Here is a 23942-nt window from a genome sequence, read left to right as displayed (position 1 = left end):
TTCAAAAAAAAAAATCAAAAAACTCAGAAAAAATTATAACGCTTGAGGTTGTGCATTGTCGGACGCGCTAGAATCGCCTTCGTCTGACGACTTTGGTTGGCGTTCAGCCGTGTAGGCATGGGTGAACGAGTGGCGCACTTCGCCATCTTCATCGGTGTGGCTGTGCGCATTCCACTGCTGCAATCGATCGAGCACATTTGCAGGAATGTCCGGATGTCCCGCCTGGAAGTCATCAGGCATAAAGCCAAAACCTCGAGCGGCAGCTATCGCAGCCTCTTGACCGTCGCGCCGACGCGGCGGCGGTGGCGGATTTGTATCAAAAGCGACTTCAACGACGCGAGTAGTGTCGGGCAGTGGCGAGGTCACTGTCTCGTCCTTTGGCGCACGACGCGTTTTGCGAAGCTTGGATTTGCGCTTGGACTTGGGATTCGGGAGTCCGGTAGGCCCACCGAGCAGCTTCTCGGCGGCCTCCAAATCTTTCTTGAGCTTGCGGATGCGCTCGTCAGATTGCGTCGCATTCGCCGACCGCTGGTACGTCTCCAGATCTCCCACAGGAATCTCCTTTTTCACTTTGGCCAGGTATTCACGCTGGAGGGCCCGACTTGCAACGGGCAGCTCAAAGTCATGGCCGGCATGGCGATGAACGAAATTCAGCAAATTGTGTGCGGACAGCGGGCCGAGGTACTGGTAGTGCACGTCCACGCCAGAGGCATGAGCGGGGAACAAGACGAGGATGGGGTATGCGTGTTGCGTGGCGTTGCCGTCTTCCACGGACAGCTCCTCTGACTGATGAGCGGTTGGAAGCGGTCGAAACGCTGGCGGAACAAAGTTCTTGGAGGCATCCATCTGAGCAACAACCAGGCTTGGCAAGTGACGGTGCGCAACGCGCGACAGGGCCTCGAGACCACGCTGGATGATGGCATGATTTTGGGCCAAAGGATGGTAAATCTCCAAAAGCACGTCATTCGTTGGGTTGCGGCAAATGCGATCAAACGAGGCTGCAGTGACGCGGTGCAGCATGTGCGCGTTTTCTGTGACAGTGTTTGGGGATTCGGACTTGTACGTGCGCATCGCTCGTCCTTCCACAACCGCCAGACTGTGTTGCAACATGCTTTCTTGTGAGAGCTGCGATGCGAGTTCAGAATCAGGCACGAGGCCGAATCGAGGAAAGGCATCCTCGGCCAACAGAGGAGCGGACTTCTGCGACTCAATGTCCCGGAATGTGTCGTTGACAAGGGCGCAAGAGAAGGCTGGCAAAGTCAGTCCGGCCAGAGGCACGTCGGCCACAACTGGCGCGTCGCTGTACACCAAACCATGGACGACGAGCAGTTCGCGAACAACCGGCCCGTGCTCCACGACAAACATGAGCCCTTTGTGCCGGAGTTGATCCGCAACTTGACGCACAGCGAGACCGAGCGGAATTGTGACATGCGCGTCACGCCCGTCTCGCGGAATCAACACGGATGACAAGTCGCTCAAGCTGCAAACAAAGAGTGACGCGACGGTAAAGTTGTTTCGACGGTGGTAGCGGTCGATACCAACATCGCGTTGAACAAGCAGAGGGTAGCGGTCGAGGACGAATAGCTGTTGCGCAGCCTCCGAGAGCGTCTCTGCGTAAACACACGGTTGCTTGCTTCCTGGAGTGCGATTCGCACTGTTGGTGGAGTGCGTGCTAAAGCACAAGGAGCGTTCACGACAGTCGAATGCATGATGGAAGGCCACGAGCAATGGAATGTCTGCTTCAAACGCTTCCAGCAAGCCGGGCGCGTCCCAGTCCTCAGCGTCGTTGAAGGATGCGGTGGTGTTTGACGGTCGGATGCGTTGCCCTCCAAGTAGCTCACGACCTACCTGAGGCAATCTCACAAAACCGAAAGTGAAGTCGTCACGGTGGGCGTCTGCGAACGCGACAAACTCGGACAGAGCTTGTCGTTGGAGAATGGGCAGCGTTGGTAGCAGCTCGGAAATGTCTCCTCCCGAGGACGCCGGCTCCTGAGTAGAACCGCGGAGAAACAACACCATGGCAGAAGCAGCAGGTGCGGCAAGAACGTGGGCATGGGCAGAAGCGGGAGTCGTGCTCGTCGCGTGAGCAAGCATGAGAGCATCGAGGTCTTGAGCTGCGCTGATCTGGACAACAGAAGGGCCCATGTGACGCTGAATAAACTTTGTCATCTGGTCCTCTGCACTGATGCCATGGTAGACGGCTGCCAAGCTGCCGGCGCGGAAGAGGTGAAACTCGCAAATCACACTGCACTGAGCGCCATAGCGCAGTCCCAACTCTCGCTCCTCGCGTGCATCAATGCGACCAAAAGCAAATAAAGATGGTCGGGAATCCTGGGCGTCGGTAGCGTCCTGATCTGAGGAATCGAGAGGAGCATGTGTGTGCTGCCGCTGCTGCGGCTCCACTCGTCTGTAGACGCGCTCGGCAGCATGCAAAAACTCGTGCTCAAAGTAGCGACAGGACTTGCACCATGGATACGAGACGTGAACAACCACCACGTTGGCGGAATCGAGCGTATCTGAAAAGTTGCCCGCACCGAGCTGCATCACATGCGGGAACGATGTGTAAACCAAAGCGTGATAGTCCACTGCATCTTGGCTGGCATCCCGCGACGCTACAATGAGCTGCTCGCGGGTCTTGGACCTGTGGCCGTAGTCAGAATCATTGTCATCGTCATCGTCATCATCGTCATCCGTGCTGCGTTGAAAGTCGTTCTTGTATGATTCGAGAGCAAGACGCTGCTTGCGTGTGAGCGCTGCGTTGCCGCCGCCGTCGTCACTTCCGTCGTCACTTCCGTTGTCGTCGTCGTCGTCGTCGCGAGAGGTGTCTGTAACAAGCCGTCGCCTTGCAAACGCACTGGCCTCGAATGCATCAAACTCGCTGCTGAGATCCGCCACAAAGTTCCAGCGCCGCCAGTCGATCGAGATCAGCTTGCGCAACGGGGCTTCGTCCTTGAGCAGGCGATCGAATTCGTGCGGGTACAATTTGACCAGCGTCAGACGAATGCCTCCGTCTGCAGCTCGCGCCCACTTGCTCTTGGACGGCACGATATCTTCGCGCAGCTCGACTTCCAGCACGTAATGGTTCCATTGGTCCTCGAGGGCCCGTTTGTGCAATCCTGTGCCGGTGCTTGTGGACGCGGACGAACCTGCTGCTGTTCCTTGGTGTTCCGCCGGGACGATTCCACGGCCTGATCGCTCTGATCAGCCTCTGCGAGTTCTGGCATGGACTTGACTGCGGCTGCACCTGCGCCACTTGTGGGTGGTGAGGATGCCTTGCTCTTGAGCGTCGTCGCCTCGACTGCAAAGTGTGTCTCGTTGAGCCTGATCTGCGGGTCGCCGACCATCTCGCCTTCCATCTGCAGCGTCACAAACAAGCGCGCTTCATTCTGCGCCCACTGGATGCGCGGCAGGCGTCGGTGCGCCGGCGGGGCGTCGGCCCGTGCCTGGTCTGCCAGCACCAGCAGCAGCATGAGCAGCAGCATGAGCAGCAATGCCGTGGTACCCATCAGTCTCAGCCTCAATCTCAGCATCGATGGCATGAGCTCAGAGTCGGACGCTGAAGCGAGCGAACAAGGTCCTCGTCGGCGTCGTTGTCGGCGTTGCTCAGACTGCTCGACGGCAGCCATTTTTTGTATTGAAATTGGAGTGGATAGAGGTGGATTGAGCGTAAACAAAATGTCGCACGAAAATCAATCAATACTGTAGTAGAAAGCACTTTGACATTGGCGCGGCGAGTGGCGAGGGAAGCAGGGTTGGGAGATGGATGGAGCGAGAGTTTGCAACATCCAGAGGGTCGATTTGGGGGGGCGGTTGGTGCAGACTCGGCGCTGAACGACAGAACGTGTTTCAGCTAACTTGCTTGGCAATCATCGATACAGCACGCGGTGGTGGTCGGAAAGCTCGGTCGCAAAAAGCGAACGAGTGTGCTTGAAACTTTTTGATCTGGCACTTGCGTCGAGGCAGCCTCCTCTCCTTGGCTCCCCTTGGCTCTCCCTCTATTGAACTGGATAACGAGCCTGCTTCGCGCGACTTTTTTGCGGCCCAAGACAAGCAGCTGCTTAGCGCTCCTTCTTTACCATGTCCTCAATCCGTTTTGTGTGAGGCGTCAGAATAAAGAATGCATCACTGGGGTCAATCGACCCGGGATATGGATGTGCACCAGCATGATGATGATGTTGGCTGCCTGTCTTGGTTGCAACCGGCGTTCTTGGCGGCGCGTTAGCGGGAGCAGAATTTGACGATACGATTGACGAGGACTTGGCGGCTGGCCGTGATGGCAATGAATCCTCGCGCAACAAGGCAGCCGTCTCTGCAGAGTCCGATTGACCAAGCGCAGTGTTGTTCCCTGTCAAAAAAAACAACCAATCCATTGATGTTTGTTCCGAAAATCTCAGAAAGAGGGTGAGCTTCACCACAATACAAGGCGTTCTCAACGCATTGAAGTGCCTATGAAGCACAACAATAATAATGACGATGATGATGATGATGATGATGATGATGATGATGATGAGGTGGTTTTTTTGATTTACCAGCTGCAGCAGCAGCACTTGGATTAGCATTCGCAGCAGCAGCATTCATGGAGGTCGAGTACGAGTGGTAGATGGTCGCAATGGTCTGTGCGTGTCTGCGCCATGCGACTGCAATGAGCCAGCACAGAGTGGCGAGGATTGCCAGCTCGATCGCAATCACGGGCGACTGGAGCGCAGACTGGATCACTGCTGCTGCGAAGAACGGGGCGTCCATCTGTGTTGTAACAGGCGTACATAGACTGAACTTCTATCTGTATCTATCTATATCCATATAGCATAGCTAGATGTGATGGCAGACTCGAAGATGCAATAAGAGTCAAGCAACGATACAAGGCTATTTGACTTGATTTTGTTTTTGTTTTGTTTCTGAGATTCTGGTTTTTTTGTTTGTTTTTGGTCTCAGTCTTCTTTTTTGTTTCGTTTTGACAGCTCTTCCTATCAAACACACACATAGAAGAGCCTGGCAGATGGAGTCGCATCGCACTGGGTTTGACGGCGATCAGGACTTGCATGTGCCCGACAGCGAGGTCTTGGAGACCGAGACGACGAGCGCGAGGACGAGGACAACGCCAGAGCAAAGTCCTCAGCAGGGCGACGACGACGACGACGACGACGACGAGTGGACCGACGACGACGATCATGATGACCATAATGATAGCAATGACGACGACGATGATGATGATGACGACGATGATGATCAGTTCTTGACGGTGAGCGAAGGCGACGAGCAAGTTGGCGGCCAAGACGAGGCCGAGCGACAGCCCCACAACCCGTACGTGAGGCTGGTGGCCGCCGTGGCCGAGGTCGAGGCCCGTGCTGATGCTGCCCGTGCTGCTGCTGATGGCGGTGATGGCGGTGGGGAAGCCGCAGACGAGCTGCAGCAGCAACAGCGCTGGAACGCGCAACTGGACACGCTGCTGGCTCAGCTGGCTGGCAGCGAGCAGGAGCAGGCGAGGCTCGTCCAGCAGCGTAACATACTGCAAATCATGCAAGGCATTGTCGGAACGTTTGCAACGCGCATCGCACGGGCCCAGCGAAACACAGAGACGGGCCGACGCCCCTCAGACAGCTCAAGCTCAGGCGATGATGACGATGACCATGACCATGACCATGATAATGATGATGGTGAACCGGCATTGCATGATGGTCAAGATGGTACCGACACTGGCAGTCAACCACAAGTGGACAGAGTCTCTCGATCGCTGGCTCGGGTGCGCGAGCGCCCCAGACGGCGCAGAATGCATCGGTCAATCACGTTTGATACAACACGACCAGTACTGCACGAGTATCTGGGCGATGTGGAGGACGTCCACCACCGCGCCATCCTGGAGCCCGGGCAGACCACCCAACTCCCCATCTTGTACCTGTCGAACATTTCGTTCTTTCCCGGACGCACGACGCCGCTGCACTTTTTCATGCAACACCAACTCGCTGCGATCAACCGGGCCATGCAGGGCTCGCGGATAATCGGGCTTTGCCACACATCAGATCTCGCGCACCGCAACAACAACAACGCCAATCGCGGCATCGCCCAAGGCGTTGCGGCTGAAATCATCTCCATCCGCAACCGCGACGCTGGACGCGTCACGATTGTCGCCCAAGGCCGCTATCGTTTCCGCATTGTCTCGCATTATCCCTCTGCTGCCCAGTTCCACCAAGGGCAGGATCCAACGGATGGAACAGACGCGAACGTGGTCATTCTTGACGAGGGCGAGCCTGCGTGCTACCCGGTGTCGCAGCTCTCGTTCCGACCTGCTGCCCTGCGCTACTCCATTGGTGGTGGCTTACCACGAACCACGCCCAATCTCATCCCGTTCCACGCCATGGTTGCCTCGCCTTCGTCCCGTCTACCAGCCGCCCAAGCGGCCTCTCTGCTTGCATCGAACGATGGCGATGTGATGCAAACCGAGCCGAGCGTGTCTCAAGGTCGCATTACTGGTGATGGCACCGCAATCGTGCCGTCGTCTTGCACCACGACGGATGGTCGGGATGACCCCGTTCTGGCCCAAGTGATGCAGTCGTGGCGGAAACCATCGGCCCCTGTCGCCAGCATTTCGTACTGGCCAGCCTGGGTCACGCGGTACTACGATCCCTATGTGCTGCGTGATCGTGCCCTCGCCCTTCTTGTGGCGGATTTCGAGCCGGAAGCACTCACGTCGACCGCAACCTCATCAGGGAATCGACAAACTAGAGGCGAGGCAAACTCGCAGAATTTTCTTGGGCGGGAATCAGACACGAGCGCTGGTAGTGCTACTAACCAGCAGCGCCATCACAGCCGGCTCGCCAACATGTCAATTCCAGAAAATCCCATCGCCTTCTCGTATTGGCTCGCCAGCAACTTGCCAGTCAGCCCAGAAACGCAGCAAACGCTCCAGAAGATTGACACTGTGGTTGAACGGCTGCGCAAGGAGATTGATGTCATAGCAAACCTGGCACCGCTGTGCTGCTCCCGCTGCCTCCGTGAAATCTCGTCGTTGCGTGCCGTGGTTGGCATGTCGTCTGCTGGATTTGCCAACGCGTTTGTCAACTCGTTTGGCGTCGTCCACGACACCATCACCTGCTTTACCGCACAGGCACTGAACTTGGTCGGTCAGCCCTCGCTGCAGGACACGTGGTTTCCGGGCTACGCGTGGCAGATTGCCATCTGCTCGGGCTGCTACACGCACATTGGCTGGCACTACACTGCAACGCAGCCGCATCTGCAGCCTCGCCGATTCTGGGGCTTGAGTCGGGCCAACTTGATTGATTCTGCGCCTGCCTTTGGTGATGAAGACAATGATGCTCTGGATTTTGCTGCGTCTCTCAATGACGAGATTTGACGCCCAAGTCGATCGCAGCGGCGGAGTGCTGCCCCTTGCCAGTAGTCGCAGAACCAACCGATTGCGAATGTGAAGCGCGGAACGTTTTCAGTGACACAAGGATTGTCTGGCTTGCATGTTGGATGACTAACTTTTATTTATACGTGTACATATCAGTGCATCCAAACCAGTAGTTCCCACTGCAAGATCGTCATCCCAATAATGTCATGAAGATGGGGTTTTTTTTTTTTTTTTTTTTTTTTTGGGCTCAGTCTCGTTTTCTGTTACAGTTTGTCTCAGACATGTCAAAATTCCAACCTGCAGGAACGAACGCCACTGCTGCTACTGCTACTGCTGCTGCCGGTGCCAAGGCGGCTCCCAGCATGAGCGCCGGCTGGTCTTCCCAACAGACGATTGCAGCGACTGTGGCTGTGGCTGCCGTCGGTGTTGCTGCCTTTGCAGCGTACCGCTTCCTCAATCGCAACCAGACAAAGCCAACGTCCGACTCGGCCAAGTCGCACAGCAGCAGCACATCCGCCGCGGTTGCAAGCGCAGCCGATGCCTCATCATTGCGTGAGTTTGCCCGAGCCGCACAGTCGCACATGCGACCACCGTGTTGCGGGGTGGAGAGGGTTCCGGAGTGGCTAAGCTGTAGTTGAGTGTGATTCATTCAGCTTTGGCTTTGGCTTCTCTGCTTCTTGGCTTTGGCTCTTGCCTCTGGCCCGCCCTGTGCACTTGCTTCGTGTTGGTGGCGCTTGTCTCGCGCAGTCCCCTGTGCGTTGTGTCGCTTCAGCTGCGTGGGAGCAGAGTCCAATCCGAGCCCCCATAGCATAGCATTTAGGCTGAGCGAGCGCATGGAGTTGTTCGATTCGCGCTGGCAAGTGGAGGCAGTGCAGACACGCTGGACTGACCAAACAAACCCACACATCGCAAGCGTGTGGCTTTGTTGTGTTTCGACAACCCCTGGGGGCGCTGGGACAGGCGGGTGTGTGGAGATGGGCGCTGTGTAGCAGGAGAGGGAACACAATGGTGGCCCCAGTCAAAAAAAAAAAAAAAAAAAAAAAAAAAAAAAAAAAAACGCCAAGACAGCGCTTCTTCTTCTCGTTTGAAACAAGCGAGAAACCAAAAGGAAAATCATCCCGTCAAGCAAGTGAAACCATGTCATCGAAAACGTTTAGCTTAGTCTGACAAACAACAGCAAAAAAAAACAATGAAAAAGAGCTGGCGATTGTGATTGAAAAGCTGCTGCTCACGAAAGAACTGTGATATGTTTGCGTAGATGCCGGGAAGGGCAAGCAAGCCGCGACTGATGTGAACGGCGCGTCCAATGGAGATGCTGAAGAGCACGATGACGAAGACGAGGACGACGAGGACGAGGATGCAACGGCCGCTGCAGGCACCTCTGAAGACGGCTCGACTCCAGTCAAGAAGCGTCGCCGCACTCACCAAAAGAAGCACAAGAAGAACAAGTCACATAATGCCACACCCAATGGCAAGCAAAACGGCAAGCACTAAAGCAACACCTAGCTTGTAAGCAACACGCTTCTCCGAGCAGCTGCTCGGTATGCTTTTTGGGTTTCTCTTTGATTGTCTCTAACGCCCTCCCTCGTTTGTGTGTATGTGTGTTGTTTTCATTTTTAGACTACCTTGCATTTGTCTAGTACAATGCTGTTTGGAGTGTCGAGTCAACGTTTGTTACGAGAGGTGCTTGTGTTGTTCCCCTGATGTTGTTTTTGGTCTGTTTTGTCCACCCCACAAAAACAAAATGCACAACGGTTTGGTCAATGACTACAAGTCTTCTTCGTCATGCATGGCAGTCTTCCCGTGTATCCCTCCCTGGGACGAGGAGGAGTCGGCGTTCTCATCCAAATGCCCTCGGCGAGGAATGCGGTTGAGAAGAACCTTTCGTCGCGACCCGCTGTCGGTCTGTCGCTTTGGCTGGCGTTTTCGCGCCTCGGCATTGGCCGCCTCTGCTTCAAGACGCTTCTGATAAGCAGCGTCTTCTGCCGCCTGGGGTGCACAAACGAACATGAGCAACCAGAAGCCCCCCCCCCTCCATTTTGAAGTACAAGACAGAAAGCTGGATTGTTGGGGCAGTTTACCTTCATTTTTGCTCGCTTGCCAAACGGATTGACGAAATTCTCATCCTTGGGGATGATGTTTGCTTCTTGTTTGAGCTGTTCGTCCGTCCATGCAAGACTTGTGAGTCAACGCCTCCCCAAATGCTCACCTCACCTCCCCTTCCCAAATACGTACAAGGTCCAACACGTGGAGATCATTTTCAGAGTACACGGGAGATTGCTCGCCCAGAAACAAAGCCCACATGAGAAGATCGAGCCGGACTTGGTTGGAATCCACTAAAGGGTGAACAATCGCTGGAAATCGCAACATCATGTCCGCAAAGAAGACGAGATTCTCCAGAACGGACGAGAGAGCATCGTGTTTGACCAAATCGGCGGCCGGAATCGCGTCTCCAGGCTGCACGCCATCGAGAGTGGCTCTCGACTTCTCCAAGACCTTTGGACAAACCGGCAATCAGTGGAAGGATGTGAGTCCTACGTTCCCCAATCTTCCACTAAATAATTCGCTCTTGCCACAGGCATACCTCAAAGACGGTGGAGATGAGCGTCGGCAGCAGTTTGCTCTGATGCTTTGGTTGCATTTGCAGCATCCGCTCAACGGCGTCCAAGTGCTCGACGCGTTTTGTCCGAAACAGCCTCGCATCTGTCATTTCCACAAGGTGGACCGCGAACAGGAGTCGGGGTGAGCAACAATCCACTTTGGAACTGGATCAAGCGTAGAATGACGACTCTCATTCGCTCAGATTTTGACGCCTAGTCTTCGAAGGGAATGTCAATGCAACGCCTCACACATCAGCTGCGCCTCGTCCGGAATGTCTGGGGCAGCAGCAGCAGCAGCAGCAGCAGCAGCATCAGCAGCAGTATCCTCAATGTCGGCTGCAGCAGTGGGAGCTGCGAGCCGAGCCCGATGCGCGGGTTGAATTGCGCGGTGCTTGTTGAGCTGCTTGGCTCGCATTGCTTCAGGAGGCACATCAAGATGTGCAGCGTCGCCAGCGCGGTCGGTGGTGCTCGCTGGTCGCTGCGCTGAAGGCGGGGGCGCATCGCCGGCGGTGCTGGCAATCAGCGCGGCTGCAATCACCGCCATTGCTAAAACGAGTCGACTTCTGAGCATCTGAGAGTCGGGTGTCACACAAACAAGCGGATGATGATGAAAAACAAAAAACACGACTGCTCAGGAAATTGCAAGCATCGAAACGAAAACTCTATGTATCCGTCTCCTCATCACATCCAGGTTCGGAAAGGATGAGAGAAAAAGGTGTCCTTCATAAAGCGCCATGTCTGATACTGTACTTCCACGTGGAGATGGCGATCAACAGCAATTGTGCGCGGCGTTTTATAGTACAACAACAAGGAGATGGAGGCGGGGGCTGGGGAAAAATCACCAGTCCCAACAACAACAACCCTCTCTCTCCTTTTGCATATTTATTGCGAGTCAGAAGAAGCATTGGTTTTGCGCTCAAATCGCTGGGCGAGACGCTTGCTGAGCGGCTCAACGCGCTCGAGCAAGGCACGCTCGGCCAACAAAATGCCAGCCGTGATGGCACATTGGAGGAGAAGGGCGCCAAAGCCACGGAAGTAGCTACGAGATTGAACTACAGCCTGTGCAGCGTCGAAAAAGCTCGCAAACGACGAAGATGCGGCAATGACGTCAAGCCCAGTATCTGGGTTGTCAATCAGCACACGCGAGCCTTGGGAATACAGTCGAACGAGGCATGTTTCAACAGGCAGCAAGAGCACATCGGCGACAAGCGTGCCGGCAGTGACGCCAAACATGGTTCGGACGAAATCTCCGGTGGCCTGCTCCCGGCGAGAGTAAGAAGGGTCCTCGGACTCGCCTTTGGGATGGCGCACTCGCAGGGCATCGTGCAGCGTTTCAATCACCGCTTGGCTGACTTGGCGCTGAATCCATCGAGCGGCTGCAAAGTAGCCAACGGTGGGGAGCACAAGCGTGGTAAAGGGAATGGGACCCGAAAAGAACGACTCTCCATGAGCGGCTGTCAGTCCCAATAGCCCGCCAAGGCCGCGGCCAACAATTGCTCGATCGGCAAAGAAGCGTCCCAGCCAGAACATGAGATTGTCAGAATCACCACCCAGCTCGGCAGACAGCGTCGTCATGACGCTCGTAAAGTAGAAGGGCATGGTGGGAAGAGTTGCCAAGCTGGAAACGTACAACGGAAAACACGTTCGGAATTGTTGAGCATCTCTCCGTTCAAAACCCATCAAATCAAGACTGCTGCGAAAAAAACCCTTACGTGTTGAGAGCGAAACGGTTGTACCAAGGTAGCGGCATGCGAAGGGACTCTGCTTCAGCAGCTTGAACCAGGATGCCACGGTCTGTTGCATTGCTGGGCGACGCCAAGTAGGCCTTGATCAGTCGTGGCTTGATCCAGAGAGTTCGGTAGGCACGCTCCAGAACTGTCCGCGCGGCAATGAACATGGCGTCCGCCAGCTGAGGCGTGCAGAATCCCTTCAGCAACGAGCCAGCACCTGTACGTTGGCCAATGTTGTATGCGACCGACAGGTACGAGAAAGGCGACCAGTGGCCTGCATGGAATTGGTTGACCTGAGTCGGGTACCCAGAGCAAAGGGGCAAATTGAAAAACGAAAGATGAACAATGGAAAAAATCACAAAAAAAAAAAAAAAAAAAAAAAAGACCCAAGTTGCATGGGTGAGTTTGCCGGTGAGAAGACAAGCCGATTCGCGGACATTCGATTGAAGAGACGTTTTACCTGGGCTTGATGGCGCAGCACGACCAACGGATGCGTCAAAAAGGTGTCCAACGAAAATCTGAGAAACCAGGTGCAAAAATCAAGGTGAATTGGGCAATTTCTCAACCAATAGCTGCACATCACTTCACGTAAGCTCGTCGCTGCTGCATGATGATAAGAATGACGACGACGATGATGATGACGACGACGAAACGTCTGTGTGTGTGCTCGCTTGACAACATTGTACTTACGCAGAGACGCTGATGCCAAGACACAGGACATGAGTGATTCGCTCTGTCGTGATTCGAATAACGAATCGAGATATTCCACCAAAACAACAAATTCATCAAGAATCAGGCAACGAGATGAGTCGATCGTAGCGCTTTTGAGTGCAATGGAGCACGACCAATGGAGCAAGCATGAAAGCGGCGGGAATGGGGGGTCAGGTTTCTGGTTTACCTGACGTCGTGTTGCCTGCCGTCGGACGCGACGCAGCACTGACAATCGTGTTCTGGGCAATGACGAGATCGCGCGCACGGTTGCGGCTGGCGGCAGCACGAGCAGCGAACGCAGCCGAGCCGGCCGAGTCGGTCAGCGGCAGGGCGTTCTCGGCCTCGAGCGCGCGCAGCGTCGACAATCGCGTGGAGGGCAGGGTGGTCACAGTGTGGGCTGCAGGAGTGCTGCTGCCTGGCTCCGCTGGGCTCGTGGAGTGCGAGCTTGAACTCGAGCTGCTGCTGCTGCTGCTGCTGGCTGCTGACTGTGACCGCAGCGCTGTCGGTGGCACAAGCGTCATGGGTTTGCTTTGCTTTGCCTGTTTGAATAGGAGTACTGCGTTGGTTTGTTTGATGCTTTGATGCAATGTCAAAGGCGAAGGGGAGTCGCAAGGACAGCGAAACCAAGACCAGAAAGGGGGAAACGAGGACTGCAGACCTCGTTTGTCGGTTCTACTGAACGGATGCAACCACCGATGCATGGTCTTGTTGTGGATTCAGATGTGCCAGATGTGTATGTAGTGTATTCTGTCTCGCAGATGTGGCGAAATGGTCTCGTTTGCGACTTGCAAATTTGCAGATTGCTGAGCGCTTTTCTGTTTTTTTCAGTTGACGCAGAGGGACCCTCCATTTTGCTCGGAGCTCAACTCAAACCAGCGTTATTTCGCAATTTGTTGCGATAGATACGTACAGCGAGCCAGAAGCATTATTGTTCACTTGGTCTAGTTGAAGAAATGCGCGGGATCTAGGGTATCCGGTCGATTTACAACCTGCGCAACTTGGCACTGGCCCTTTTGGACAGTATCTGCACAGTGCGGCGGCGCGCTTGAAAAGCAAGAATCACAAAATCATTTTTTCGTTGCGCCACGAGGTGCGTGGCAAGTGCAGAGCACTGAGGGCTCCGGCGGGGAATTTTTTTTTTACCACTTTGAGCAGACTTGAAAACCTTCACCAGCTGTGGTAAAAGGCTTCCAGCCCTTGTCGACAAACACGCCACAACCTCGGGAAAGTGAGCGTACAGGAACCTTCTGCCTCGATGAAGCCGTGTACTGACCACTCAGCGAGGTGTGGCTTGCACTTTGACAAAACCCGGTGGACGCTGTAAATTGAGTAGTCGATTCAGGGGCCGTGTTACGAATGCGCAAAACGTATGTTCCATGCTCTGCTGTTATTCCTATTGACTTGCATGCCAGACATCACCCCTGTATGAGCATGCACCACGCTTGTGCAGCTGCAGTAGGCGTGGTGCGGTAGAATTTGCACCGCTGGTTTCCTCGATGCTCCAGCCGTTCCCCATCCTTTTTTGTCTTTGCAGCAGCAGCGCGTGGCAGCGGATTCAATGATCACCTTTACGAGCATGTGTCACTCTCGTGCGCCCCCCCCCCCGACAGCAAGTTGCGGTGGGCGTGTTTTTGCTCCCCGATGTGCGCTCCGACCGCTCGTTCCTCTGCTGTCGCCCTGTTTTCTGTTCGTATTTTGCAGCAATCACTGCCACAAGCCTGCTGTCGACGCTCTTTGACTTACTTTAACTTTCTTTGACTTGCTTTGTTTGGCTTTCTTTGGCTTTGTCTTTGATTTTCAGTCTTTTTTTGTTCCCTAGTTCATCATCAATGGCGACCACAGACACCAGCGTGACTGTTCACGGCGGTGCGTTGCTCTCCCCCCTTCCCCCGCTGCTGCTTCCCCTCCTCCCGCCTCTTCCGTTCTCTCTCTTCTGCCTTGTTCCTCTGCGTCTTTGCCTGCGTCTCCAGCATCGCGTTGTGATCAAACTGGACGAGAGGACAACAAAAAAAAAAAAAAAAAAAAGAAAAAAAAAAGGCATTTTTATTAATTCCATTCCTGGGCTCTTTTTTTTTTTTTTTTTTTTTTCCTTGCTTTTTGCGTTGTCGGCGATGTGCATGTCTGCCATCCTTGCGTCGCTCGTCCTCCGCCTCTGCTCCTGATTGCACACACAGGTGCCTCCCAGACCAGCAGCTGGGACAGTGGAGCAACTGAGCCCACGGCAAGAGCAAAGTGAGCGAGCCTGGCAAAACGTCTTGATCGAACAATGCATTTTTCGATTTTTCGATTTTTCTTCGTTTTCCCTTTTTCCCATTTCCTTCGCATTCGCGTTCTCTTGGCTCTGTTGCTTGTCGGTCACGCCGCTCCCGTCGGCTGAGCCCCCGTTGGTGTGAGGCGTGAACGGACGCGATCGCGTGGCTTGGAAAGCGCGGATGCACCAAATTCCGCCCACAGACACGCACACGACTGCGGTCTAGCTCTTGCGACTGCGGTTTTTTTTTTTTTTTTTTTTTTTTGCTTTCATCCATCATTCCAACTCGGGTTTTGGTACTTTGGCTCCGTTAGTCGATCGTAGCAACTCGTCTTTTTTCCTCTTTTTCTTTTTCGCTTTTTTTTTTTCAAATTTTAAAATCAAAACGTTTCTCCATTCCATTTCGTTTTTTTTTTTCTCGTTTTGAGAGGGCGTTTGCGTTTTGCTCTTCCGCGCGTCTCGTCGCTCGGCTGTTGCGTGCGCTGACATTGTTTACTTGCACTGACGCGCTTCGCTTCCAATGCGACGTGCGACGAGCGTCAAACGTGAACAGAAAAGCGTCGCTTGCGACATTGTCAGTTTTTCAACTGCGTTTTTTTTTTCCTTTGCTTTTTTTTTTTGATTTTTTTTTTAAAAATGGAAAGCCTTTTTTTTTTTTTGAAATTTTCTTCCTTTTTTTTTTTTTTTTTTTTTTTGTTCAATCTTTGTCCTGGTTGCTCTTCGTCATTCAACGGGCGTCGCTTTGCTTGATATCGGCGGCAACTGTGCATGTGCGCCAGTCTGTCAGTCAGCCACACACACACACTCACACACTCACACTCACAATGCAAAACGCAAACCCTTTTGCTTTTTTTTTTTTGAGTCATTCCAACTGATTTTTTTTTTTTTTTTTTTTGCTTTGCATTGCTTTTTTGCTTTTTTGCGTTGCTTTTGGCTGCAGAGTCTCGCAAGCTCATCAAGAAGGACGAGGAGGCCTCCAACGCCGGCTCGGGCCAGTGGATGGACGAGCAGCGCACGTCGCTCGTCGCCTACGAGTACCTTTGCCATCTCCAAGAAGCCAAACAGTAAGCAGATTTCTTTCAAACAAGGACAATCTTTTTTTTTTTTTCTCCTTTTCTTCTCCCTTGTTCTTCTCCTTTTGTTCTCGGTTTGCTCTATTGCGCGCTCACTTTGCCGCAATCCGCAGGTGGATGGAAGCATGCATCCGCGAGGAGCTGCCTGCAACCATCGAGCTCGAAGAGAACCTGCGCAACGGCGTCATTCTCTGCAAACTCGCTCAGTTCTTTGCGCCCGAAGGCTCCAAGCCAAAGAAGATTTACGATGCAGACCAAGAGGTGTACAAGGTATGGAGCACAAACGAACAAACAAACAAACAAAAAAAAAGGGGGGGGGAGGCGAGAATCTGCCCATTTTGAAACAAACTCATTTGCGTTGTCCTCTTGTCTTTTTTTTGTTTTGTTTTGCGGCTGGTTTTTTTTTTGGGTGTGCAGAACCAAGGCCTCAAGTTCCGCCATACAGACAACATCAACCACTGGTTTAACGGAATGGCAGCAGTGGGCTTGCCCAAGCTGTTCTACCCAACCACTCCCGATTTGTACGACAAGAAGAACCTGCCCAAGGTCATTTACTGCATCCACGCGCTGAGCCACTTCTTGTACCGCAAGGGCATTGCGCCAAAGATTCTTGATCTTGTCGGCAAGGCCCAGTTCACCGAGGAGGAGATTAGCGCCATGAACAAGGCGCTGTCCGAGTATGGCATTGAAATGCCCAGCTTTGGCAAGATTGGCGGCATCCTCGCCAAGGAAATGACCGAAGACGACGCTGCCATGCACGCTGCCATCATTGCCATCAACGAGGCTGTCGACAAGCAGGTCGCCCCAGACACATTCCACGCCCTTCAAAACGGCGCCGCCAACATTGAGGGCACCGAGGAGCGCTGGCAACAAGAGTACCAGGATGCGCTGTTTGCCTCCAAGAAGGCCAAGGCGGATGCGTACGACCAGAAGCAGGGCGCCGAGGGTGCCGACACTGCCTCGCAGGACGTGTACGACAAGCTGCTCACCAAGAGCCAAATCCAAGAAGTCATCCTCGATGTTCACCACCAGCAGGCGATCGCTGCCATCAACGCTGCCATTGACGCCCGCGATGAGCAGGGCCTGTCTGCCGCGCTGGTCAATCCCCACGCCAAGCTGGTCTCGATCAAGGCCGAGTATGCCAGCTCGTACCTGCCCGCGCTCGTTGCCGCCAAGGCTGAGAAGGCTGCCCATGGCGGTGCCTCGATTGCACCTGCCAAGTCGGTCGACCAGCTGTCGGACGACCACGTCCAGGCTGCCGAGCAAGTCGCTGCCGCTGCCGCTGCCACCAGCGCCGCCGCACACGCTGCTGCCAACGAGGCCGCTGCCGAAAGCTCTGCCGCTCAGACTGCCGCCGCCGCCACTGCTGCCGCTCTTGCCACCGCCGAGGCCACCGAAGGCGAGGAGCGCGAGAACGCTGTTGCCACCGCTGCCGCCGCCGCTGCCGAAGCTGCTGCTGCTGCCGAAGCTGCTGCTGCTGCCGAAGCTGCTGCCGCAAAGGCATCCGCTGCCAGTGCTGCCGCGTTCGCTGCTGGCACCAACGCCACGCTCGCTTCGGAGGCTGCGTCGGCCGCCAAGAACGAGCACGCCTCCAAGGCTGCCCACGCTGCTGCCGCCGCCAAGGCGAGCAAGTCGTCTGGCGAGCTCACCCAAGAAGAGATTCAGCACGTCATTGTTGAAACGAACAAGATTCGCGAGCGTGAAGACTATCTCAAGGCCAACGAGAAGCACATCATCACTGGCCAGGCTGGCATTCGCGGCTTCCTCGAGCGCAAAAAGTTCAACGACCAGAAGACGCACTGGAACAACAACCTGGCTGCCATCATCCGCATCCAGGCTTGGTACCGCGCGCGCAAGCAGCGCAAGGCCTACCTCGACCGCCTTGCCTTCCTCAACTCGCAGGTTGACGCTGCCATCCGGATCCAGGCACTTGTCCGCGGCTTCCTGCAGCGCCGCAAGTTCAACCGCCGCCTCGAGTACTTCCGCGACAACAGCAAGGCTGCCGTCAAGATCCAGGCCTGGTGGCGTGGAATCCTTGCCCGCCGCGTCTTCCGCGACTTGCTCAAGAACGCGAACGTGCCCGCCACGACGCTGAAAAAGTTCCTGCACCTGCTCGATCAGTCCGACTTGGACTTTTCCGAGGAGCTCGAGCTCCAGCGTCTGCGTGCAAAGGTTGTCCTGCTCATCCGTGACAACCAGACGCTCGAGAAGGAACTCAACGTCATGGACATCAAGATTGGTCTGCTCGTCAAGAACGCCATCAACCTCGATGACGTTGTCAAGCAGTCCAAGAAGCTCAAGAAGCGCCAGGAGGTTGACGCCAACAACTCTGCCGGTCTCAAGGCCCTGTCCAAGGACAACCGCACGCGCCTCGAATCGTACCAGCACCTCTTCTACCTTCTCCAGACCAAGCCGCACTACCTCGCCAAGCTCATCTACGTCATGCCCCAAACCAAGACGTCCAAGTTTATGGAGAATGTCATCTTCACCCTGTACAACTTTGCCCAGAACGCCCGCGAAGAGTTTTTGATGCTTCAGCTCTTCCAACAGGCCATTGTGGAGGAAATGGAGCGTGTCACCGAGCTGAGCGACTTTATTCGTGGCAACCCCACCGTCATCAAGATGGTCGTCCAGTACAACCGTGGCGCTCGCGAGCGCCTCTACTTGCGCGAGCTGCTCCAGCCGCTCATCAAGGAGATTCTTGACAACCCCGACCTCAACCTGAACACGTCGCCCATTGCCATCTACAAGGCGTGGATTAACAAGACGGAAATTGAAACCGGCAAGGCCTCCGAGCTCCCGTACGACGTGACCAACGAGCAAGCCCTCGAGCACCAGTACGTCCAGGAGACGTTCAAGCAGCACCTCGACCACCTCAAGGCCATCACGTCCAAGTTCCAAAACGCGATCGTTGGTGCGCTGCCCCGCCTGCCGTACGGTATCCGCTACATTGCCATGCAACTGCGCAAGGTCTTGCACTCCAAGTTCCCCGACCTGCCGAGCGAGGAGATCACCAAGATTATTGGCAACCTCGTGTACTACCGTTACATGAACCCGGCCATCGTCGCTCCGGATGCCTTTGACGTTGTTGACGTTGCCGTGCAAGAGTTGCTTTCGACCAACCAGCGTCGCAACCTTGGTGAGGTTGCCAAGATGCTCCAGTTCATGGCCAGCCGCACCACCTTCCGTGACGCGTACGACTACTTGGCCACCCTCAACCCCTTCATGCTGGAGGGCTATGAGATTTTCAAAAAGTACTTTGAGCAAGCCTCCACCGTGCCCGAGGCTGCCGAACACTTTATTATTGACGAGTATTCCGACCTCACCATGCGTGCCAAGCCAGTCATTTACATTTCCGTCAAGGAAATCTACTCGACGCACAAGCTCATCGAGGACAGCCTTGCCGAGCTTGCCCCCACAGCCGAGGACCCGCTGCGCGTCATCATGAAGGAGCTTGGCCCCGCTCCCGAGTTTGGCGAAGGCGAGGAGAGCAATGCGGAGGCCTTTGGCGACATCTCGCTCACCCTTACCAACCGCTTTGCGCTGCCCGAAGGCGACGACTCTGATGTCCGTGCCCTCTTTGTGCGCACCAAGCACCTTGTCGTCAACATTGTCCGCTGGCAACAAGGCAAGACGCTGGCTGCCATTCTCAACACTCCCGCCTCCGAAGAGCAGGAGGAGCACCACATGCAGTACACCATCCAGCAGCGCGCCCAGCGCGAGCGTCTCGAAAAGACAGAGACCGAGGAAGAGCGCAAGCGTCGCTCCACTGTCCTGAAGGACATGGACGCTGGCCTCACTCTCAGCGAGATGAAGAAGAAGGTTTTGTCCAACGTGGCTGCTCTCGAGAAGGCTGGGCTTGTTTCGTCCAAGAACGATTACCAAGACTTGCTCAACGCGATTGCCAAGGTTTGTTGACTGTTGGGTTGGTGTCGAATGTGGTTTTTCCCTTTGGTGTTTGTCTTTTTTTTTTCTTTCTTCGACTAACCTCCTTTTCTCTACTTTTTTTTTTGGCCCATCACAGGACATTCGCAACCAGCACGCTTACCGCAAGTTGCGCAAGGAAGAGCTTTCCAAGTTCCGCAAGACTGCCGCCAGTCTTGAGGAGAAGGGCAAGTACTTTGAGCAGCAATCCGACTCGTTCCACGAGTACATTAAGCGATGCATGGAGAACATGGCCAAGGGTGTCAAGCCACGGTATGTTTTTGTTGTCTCTCTGTTGTGTGCAAAGTGTTGTCTTTTGATTTGTCGTTTCTTATCTTGTTTTGTTTTTGCTGACTGGGTCCTCTTGTTGTTATTGTTATTGTTTGCAGGCGCCGTGGTTTCCGTGCTCTGTTCTCCAAGAAGGTCGATCTTGCTGGTCACCAGTTCGGCACCCATTCGTACACTGCTAAGCGTTTGAAGGAGAAGGGCATTATTTTGGAGCTCGAGGGCGTCCCAGAGAGCAGGTTTGTGGTTTTTTTTTGCAAACTTTATTGCTGCGCTGCGCATTCCCGTGTATGGATTAGTGCTCACTTTTTTTTTTTGTGCCTTGCCCGTTTGTGTTTTGTTTTTTCCAAATAGCTGGGGCACTGTCAAGCTCACCATTTCCTCCAACGAGGTGGGTGTTTTCGAAGTGTCTGCATCGTTCATGGGCGTCAAGCAAGACGACATGGAGCTCCACCTCGAGGACTTGCTGCAGCTGCAGTATGACGGCGTTGCTGTCATGAAGCTTTTCAATGCAAAGGTCAACGTCAACTTGCTGCTGTTCTTGCTGAACAAGAAGTTCTACAACAAGCACAAGTAAAACAACCCGACGCCGTTTTTGCTGTGTTTTCGCCTCTTGAGTATTCTGTTTTTCAAAGTTTGCACCTATTCATTGTGAATGATGTGTCTGTTCATGTTCTTATGTGGTGTCGGAGACTATCCTCTGGCTTTTTGTCGTTCAGTATTTTGTCAATTGTTTTTTTTTTTTTTTGGGTTGGTCTGAACCCCACTTCCATGTGTTGTGCACCGTCACCAATAAAACCAAAATGAATAACTTTTGTGAGCAAAAAAAAAAAACAACAACAAACAAAACAAAACTTCCAAAAAACAACACATCCCATCTGTATTTGTGCATCGTTGACATCGAGTCTGGCTGTCACCCCTGCGCAAAACGTTTGGAGGGGTTGGCAGCGAATGATTTGAGGGGATCGGCCTTTGCAGGACGCTGTTGGACGAAAACACAAACACACTGCTAGTTAGCACTTGCGCATTGCCACCAAAGTAAAGAAGAAGAAGCAGAAGAAGAAGAAGAAAAAAAAAAGCGCGCGTTCTTATTCGGCTTTACCTTCATGCCGCGATGGGGTTGCTTTCCACGGTGTTTGGTGTTCGGCTTCGGCTCGCTTGCTGCAAGGTCTTCCTCTGCTTCGGGTGCCTCTTCGGCCGCCTCACCATCGACAGCCATAGCAGCCGCCTCCGAAGTTGCCGCAGGTGCCAGCTTCTTCTTCATAAGCGACTCGGGCATGAGGTAAGAGGGGATGTGCTTGAGATGTGCTTGGATTCGCGCAGGATGCGAAGGCTTGTCGTGGCGGAGAGCTTCCAAGTCTTTGGGATTGTCTTCAAAGTACGCCTGGCCGCAGAGAAAACAAAAGCCGAAGCGGAACAAAACCAAAGCATGAGGTTTTTTTTTGTTTCAACGCATTGAACCAAAAAATTGTCAAAAAGCACCCTCCTCTCCCAAACACTTGTTATTACCTTGAGCTTTTGGGAATTAAAAATTTCATTCTTGATTTCCTTCAATCGGGCCTCCTTGACTGAAGCCGCTGTGACGGCGCGGAGAGCATCGGCCGCACGATAACGAAAGGCGGCAATCTCATGCATGGCAAACTGGAATTGCTGGAACTTGTGTCCAGAATTGTGCTCTATGCCATCAATCAAAGCCAAAGCAGATTCAAGCACCATTAGCTACAGTACAAATGCAAAAAAGAAAAAAAATCGTACCGACTGGCCTCCACCACCAATGAAAGCAAGTCGCTGGGACGTACTCGAAAGCTTGCGCTGAACGATGGCGAGCCGGCCTTCATCCTCGGGTGCAATGAGAGACAGAGACTGGCCGCTCTTGTCACCACGAGCGGTTCGGCCGACGCGATGCACGTACGATCGTGCAGTTTCGGGAAAGTCAAAGTTAATAACGTTGCTGACGTTCTGGAAGTCGATGCCACGCGCGACACCGTACTCTGAATCAGCGCCGGCCTTGCGCCCAGCCTTTCGCTTCGGGCGTTGCTGCGCTTTGCCCTTGCTGGCGGCGGCAGTGGCAACGGGTTCAGCACTCGCAGTCGCAGTGGTTGTGGCCTGCTCGGCGTCGTCGTCATTCTCAAACACCGCCTCAACAGTGTCCGTTTCGGCAGTCTCGTTGGACTCTTCTTCGTCATTGTCCGAGTCCGAATCCGAGTCGTCAACTTGCGAGTTGCTGTCGTGCTCGTCCGTGGCAATAATATAATCGTACACGCCTCGATTGAATTCCTGGACAATATGATAACTGTACCAGAAGCAGATGCGACATGGTGAGATGCAAAAAACAAAAACACAAAATCCAATCACATGGAGATGAAGCACACATGCGATCGATGCGGGTGAGAGACCGCTACATGTTGCATACCGAGAGTTTTGCGGAAGCTCGGAATTCAAGACGCAGGCGCGAATGCCAAACTGCTCCAAGAACAACTTGACACGGTAGCAACGATCGACGTCATTCACAAAAATGATTGTTTTCCCGCGAAGCAGGCGCAGCTTCAAGAAGGTGAAGACGAGAAGGAATTTGTCGTTCATGTCGCATCTGCATGGAAACGAAATGATCCCCGCGTGAGAAACCAAATCCAGCTGCAAGAATCCTTCAATGCATCCCCATACACACACTTCCCCGCCCGCCCCTTTCCCCCTTCCCAACCCCCCCCCCAACCACAGCAAAAACCACAACAAAACCTCTCAACAACGTTACTTGATCACGTATTGCATCAGCCGATCGGCATCGGGAAGTTGGGATTCTTGCAGCTTGAGAATGACAGGCGAGTGCAACATCAGTCTCTTGAGTGAGTCAACATCGGGGCTCAAGGTGGCTGACATCAGGAAGGCCTGGACAATGCGGGGGAGGTGGCGCAGCAGCGTTTTAATGTCATTTTCGTAGCCAAAGCCGAAAACGAGATCGGCCTCGTCGACGACAATCATCTGAAGCGAGGTGCGCACATCCAAGTGTCCGGCCTCAATGTGCGCGACAATACGACTCGGCGTGCCAATCACAATGTCGGGGTTGGCGAGCAGCTCATGCCGTTGCGCCTCAATCGCCGTTGCCGATGTATCTCCGGCCAGCTCGACCGCAGTCACCTCTCGAGAGCAGTACTGCGTCAAGTCCTTGAAATTCTGCTTGGCCTGGAGACTGAGTTCGCGCGTGGGGACGAGCACGATCGCCTTGACGCTTGCTCCAGCTGGAGATGCATGGCTTGAGGAAGCAACGGCCGCCGACGCTGCATTGGAGACATTCTTCTTGCCGCCCGTGCCAGCGTTCTTGCCTTGCTGCTTGTTGCTGCTGCCGCTACGCGCAGCATTCGAAGTCGCCGAGGCCGCCGAAGCGCCGTCTTGGACCTGCTCGACCGCGATCGCCGCGGCGGCCGTGTCTGCCAGAATGCGCTGGATGACTGGGATGGCATACGCCGCCGTCTTGCCAGAGCCCGTGCGAGCGCGCGCCAGGATGTCCTTGCCCTGCAGAGCGAGCGGGATTGCTTTGGCCTGTGACCCCAGAGCGACGCAGCGATGAGAACAGGAGTGAGACACACGAGACAAGTGCGCGCGCAAAACCACCAACCACCACTCCATCCCGGTTGATTGCGCTCAACGCTGTTGTGCGAATGTGCCAGTATCGTGCGAGGGTTCAGGGGGCGGGCGGGCGGACTGAGCATGGTCGCTGTGCGTGCAGCCATGTGTGCGCAAAGCAAGACGGACGCGGTCCATGTGGTGCAGTCACCCCTCCGCTGCGGGAGCTCAGCGCCTCAGCCAGGCCACGGCATGCAATGGAAGGGAGAGAGAGAGAGAGCCTGGCGTGGTGATTGGAGTATGAGGGGACGGTGGGGGGGTTACCTGGATGAGCGTTGGGCGCGACCAGCCGAGCTTGGCAATGGCGCGCTGCAGCCGCGGATCGAGCCGCAACGCATCGAATGACAGAACGTCCGACATTGAGAGGATGTGTAGAGTGAAGAGTGAAGAGATATCGGA

General features: G+C 54.3%; 9 protein-coding genes across 9 annotated transcripts; 3 read left to right on the top strand and 6 right to left on the bottom strand.

Moving 5' to 3' along the window:
- Nucleotides 1–33: 33 nt before the first annotated feature.
- On the bottom strand, nt 34–3626 carry CAOG_02759 (hypothetical protein; the record flags this gene model as incomplete). Its single annotated transcript, XM_004349459.1, has 2 exons — nt 34–3093; nt 3147–3626. The coding sequence occupies 2 exons, from the start codon at nt 3624–3626 to the stop codon at nt 34–36; spliced, it is 3540 nt and encodes a 1179-aa protein (XP_004349509.1).
- Nucleotides 3627–3642: 16 nt separating this feature from the next.
- CAOG_02758 (hypothetical protein) lies at nt 3643–4759 on the bottom strand. The gene is made up of 2 exons (XM_004349458.2): nt 4530–4759; nt 3643–4345 (listed from the first exon to the last, which is right to left on the bottom strand). Exons 1-2 carry the CDS (start codon nt 4741–4743, stop codon nt 4059–4061), a joined length of 501 nt encoding a protein of 166 aa, XP_004349508.1. The 5' UTR covers nt 4744–4759; the 3' UTR covers nt 3643–4058.
- A 269-nt stretch (nt 4760–5028) lies between these two features.
- On the bottom strand, nt 5029–5671 carry CAOG_02757 (hypothetical protein; the record flags this gene model as incomplete). The annotated part of the gene is made up of 3 exons (XM_004349457.1): nt 5029–5111; nt 5155–5506; nt 5627–5671. The coding sequence occupies 3 exons, from the start codon at nt 5669–5671 to the stop codon at nt 5029–5031; spliced, it is 480 nt and encodes a 159-aa protein (XP_004349507.1).
- Nucleotide 5672: 1 nt separating this feature from the next.
- On the top strand, nt 5673–7348 carry CAOG_02756 (cereblon; the record flags this gene model as incomplete). Its single annotated transcript, XM_004349456.2, has 2 exons — nt 5673–5775; nt 5805–7348. The coding sequence occupies 2 exons, from the start codon at nt 5673–5675 to the stop codon at nt 7346–7348; spliced, it is 1647 nt and encodes a 548-aa protein (XP_004349506.2).
- Nucleotides 7349–7506: 158 nt separating this feature from the next.
- CAOG_02755 (hypothetical protein) lies at nt 7507–9121 on the top strand. The gene is made up of 3 exons (XM_004349455.2): nt 7507–7900; nt 8607–8857; nt 8969–9121. Exons 1-2 carry the CDS (start codon nt 7555–7557, stop codon nt 8840–8842), a joined length of 582 nt encoding a protein of 193 aa, XP_004349505.2. The 5' UTR covers nt 7507–7554; the 3' UTR covers nt 8843–8857; nt 8969–9121.
- On the bottom strand, nt 9116–10492 carry CAOG_02754 (hypothetical protein; the record flags this gene model as incomplete). The annotated part of the gene is made up of 5 exons (XM_004349454.1): nt 9116–9337; nt 9430–9504; nt 9584–9844; nt 9933–10051; nt 10198–10492. 5 exons carry the CDS (start codon nt 10490–10492, stop codon nt 9116–9118), a joined length of 972 nt encoding a protein of 323 aa, XP_004349504.1.
- Nucleotides 10493–10727: 235 nt separating this feature from the next.
- On the bottom strand, nt 10728–13030 carry CAOG_02753 (hypothetical protein). Its single transcript, XM_004349453.2, has 5 exons — nt 12577–13030; nt 12369–12411; nt 12139–12196; nt 11661–11971; nt 10728–11566 (listed from the first exon to the last, which is right to left on the bottom strand). Exons 1-5 carry the CDS (start codon nt 12908–12910, stop codon nt 10831–10833), a joined length of 1482 nt encoding a protein of 493 aa, XP_004349503.1. The 5' UTR covers nt 12911–13030; the 3' UTR covers nt 10728–10830.
- A 1172-nt stretch (nt 13031–14202) lies between these two features.
- CAOG_02752 (ras GTPase-activating-like protein IQGAP1) lies at nt 14203–20757 on the top strand. Its single transcript, XM_004349452.2, has 7 exons — nt 14203–14255; nt 15581–15704; nt 15827–15983; nt 16131–19622; nt 19738–19910; nt 20027–20161; nt 20277–20757. The coding sequence occupies exons 1-7, from the start codon at nt 14219–14221 to the stop codon at nt 20497–20499; spliced, it is 4341 nt and encodes a 1446-aa protein (XP_004349502.2). The 5' UTR covers nt 14203–14218; the 3' UTR covers nt 20500–20757.
- On the bottom strand, nt 20745–23916 carry CAOG_02751 (ATP-dependent RNA helicase dbp9). The gene is made up of 7 exons (XM_004349451.2): nt 23808–23916; nt 22675–23459; nt 22336–22512; nt 21722–22215; nt 21432–21598; nt 21025–21306; nt 20745–20904 (listed from the first exon to the last, which is right to left on the bottom strand). The coding sequence occupies exons 1-7, from the start codon at nt 23901–23903 to the stop codon at nt 20836–20838; spliced, it is 2070 nt and encodes a 689-aa protein (XP_004349501.2). The 5' UTR covers nt 23904–23916; the 3' UTR covers nt 20745–20835.
- Nucleotides 23917–23942: the final 26 nt, after the last annotated feature.

Source organism: Capsaspora owczarzaki (genome assembly GCF_000151315.2).
Source record: "Capsaspora owczarzaki ATCC 30864 unplaced genomic scaffold supercont2.3, whole genome shotgun sequence".
Taxonomy (NCBI): Eukaryota; class Filasterea; order Ministeriida; family Capsasporidae; genus Capsaspora; species Capsaspora owczarzaki.
Note: the sequence above shows the minus strand (reverse complement) of the source record. Positions and strands in the feature narration are given on the sequence as shown.

Coding starts and splice junctions, on each gene's coding strand:
- CAOG_02758 (XM_004349458.2), bottom strand. CDS start 4,743: ATGGACGCCCCGTTCTTCGCAGCAGCAGTGATCCAGTCTGCGCTCCAG. Junction 4,346..4,529: donor AAGTGCTGCTGCTGCAGCTG/GTAAATCAAAAA, acceptor TTTTTTTGACAG/GGAACAACACTGCGCTTGGT.
- CAOG_02755 (XM_004349455.2), top strand. CDS start 7,555: ATGAAGATGGGGTTTTTTTTTTTTTTTTTTTTTTTTTGGGCTCAGTCT. Junction 7,901..8,606: donor AGCCGATGCCTCATCATTGC/GTGAGTTTGCCC, acceptor ATGTTTGCGTAG/ATGCCGGGAAGGGCAAGCAA.
- CAOG_02753 (XM_004349453.2), bottom strand. CDS start 12,910: ATGACGCTTGTGCCACCGACAGCGCTGCGGTCACAGTCAGCAGCCAGC. Junction 12,197..12,368: donor CTTGGCATCAGCGTCTCTGC/GTAAGTACAATG, acceptor CTGGTTTCTCAG/ATTTTCGTTGGACACCTTTT. Junction 11,972..12,138: donor TGCTGCGCCATCAAGCCCAG/GTAAAACGTCTC, acceptor TACCCGACTCAG/GTCAACCAATTCCATGCAGG.
- CAOG_02752 (XM_004349452.2), top strand. CDS start 14,219: ATGGCGACCACAGACACCAGCGTGACTGTTCACGGCG. Junction 15,705..15,826: donor CATCTCCAAGAAGCCAAACA/GTAAGCAGATTT, acceptor CGCAATCCGCAG/GTGGATGGAAGCATGCATCC. Junction 19,911..20,026: donor GCCAAGGGTGTCAAGCCACG/GTATGTTTTTGT, acceptor TATTGTTTGCAG/GCGCCGTGGTTTCCGTGCTC.
- CAOG_02751 (XM_004349451.2), bottom strand. CDS start 23,903: ATGTCGGACGTTCTGTCATTCGATGCGTTGCGGCTCGATCCGCGGCTG. Junction 23,460..23,807: donor CGCGCCCAACGCTCATCCAG/GTAACCCCCCCA, acceptor CTGGGGTCACAG/GCCAAAGCAATCCCGCTCGC. Junction 20,905..21,024: donor AACCCCATCGCGGCATGAAG/GTAAAGCCGAAT, acceptor TTCGTCCAACAG/CGTCCTGCAAAGGCCGATCC.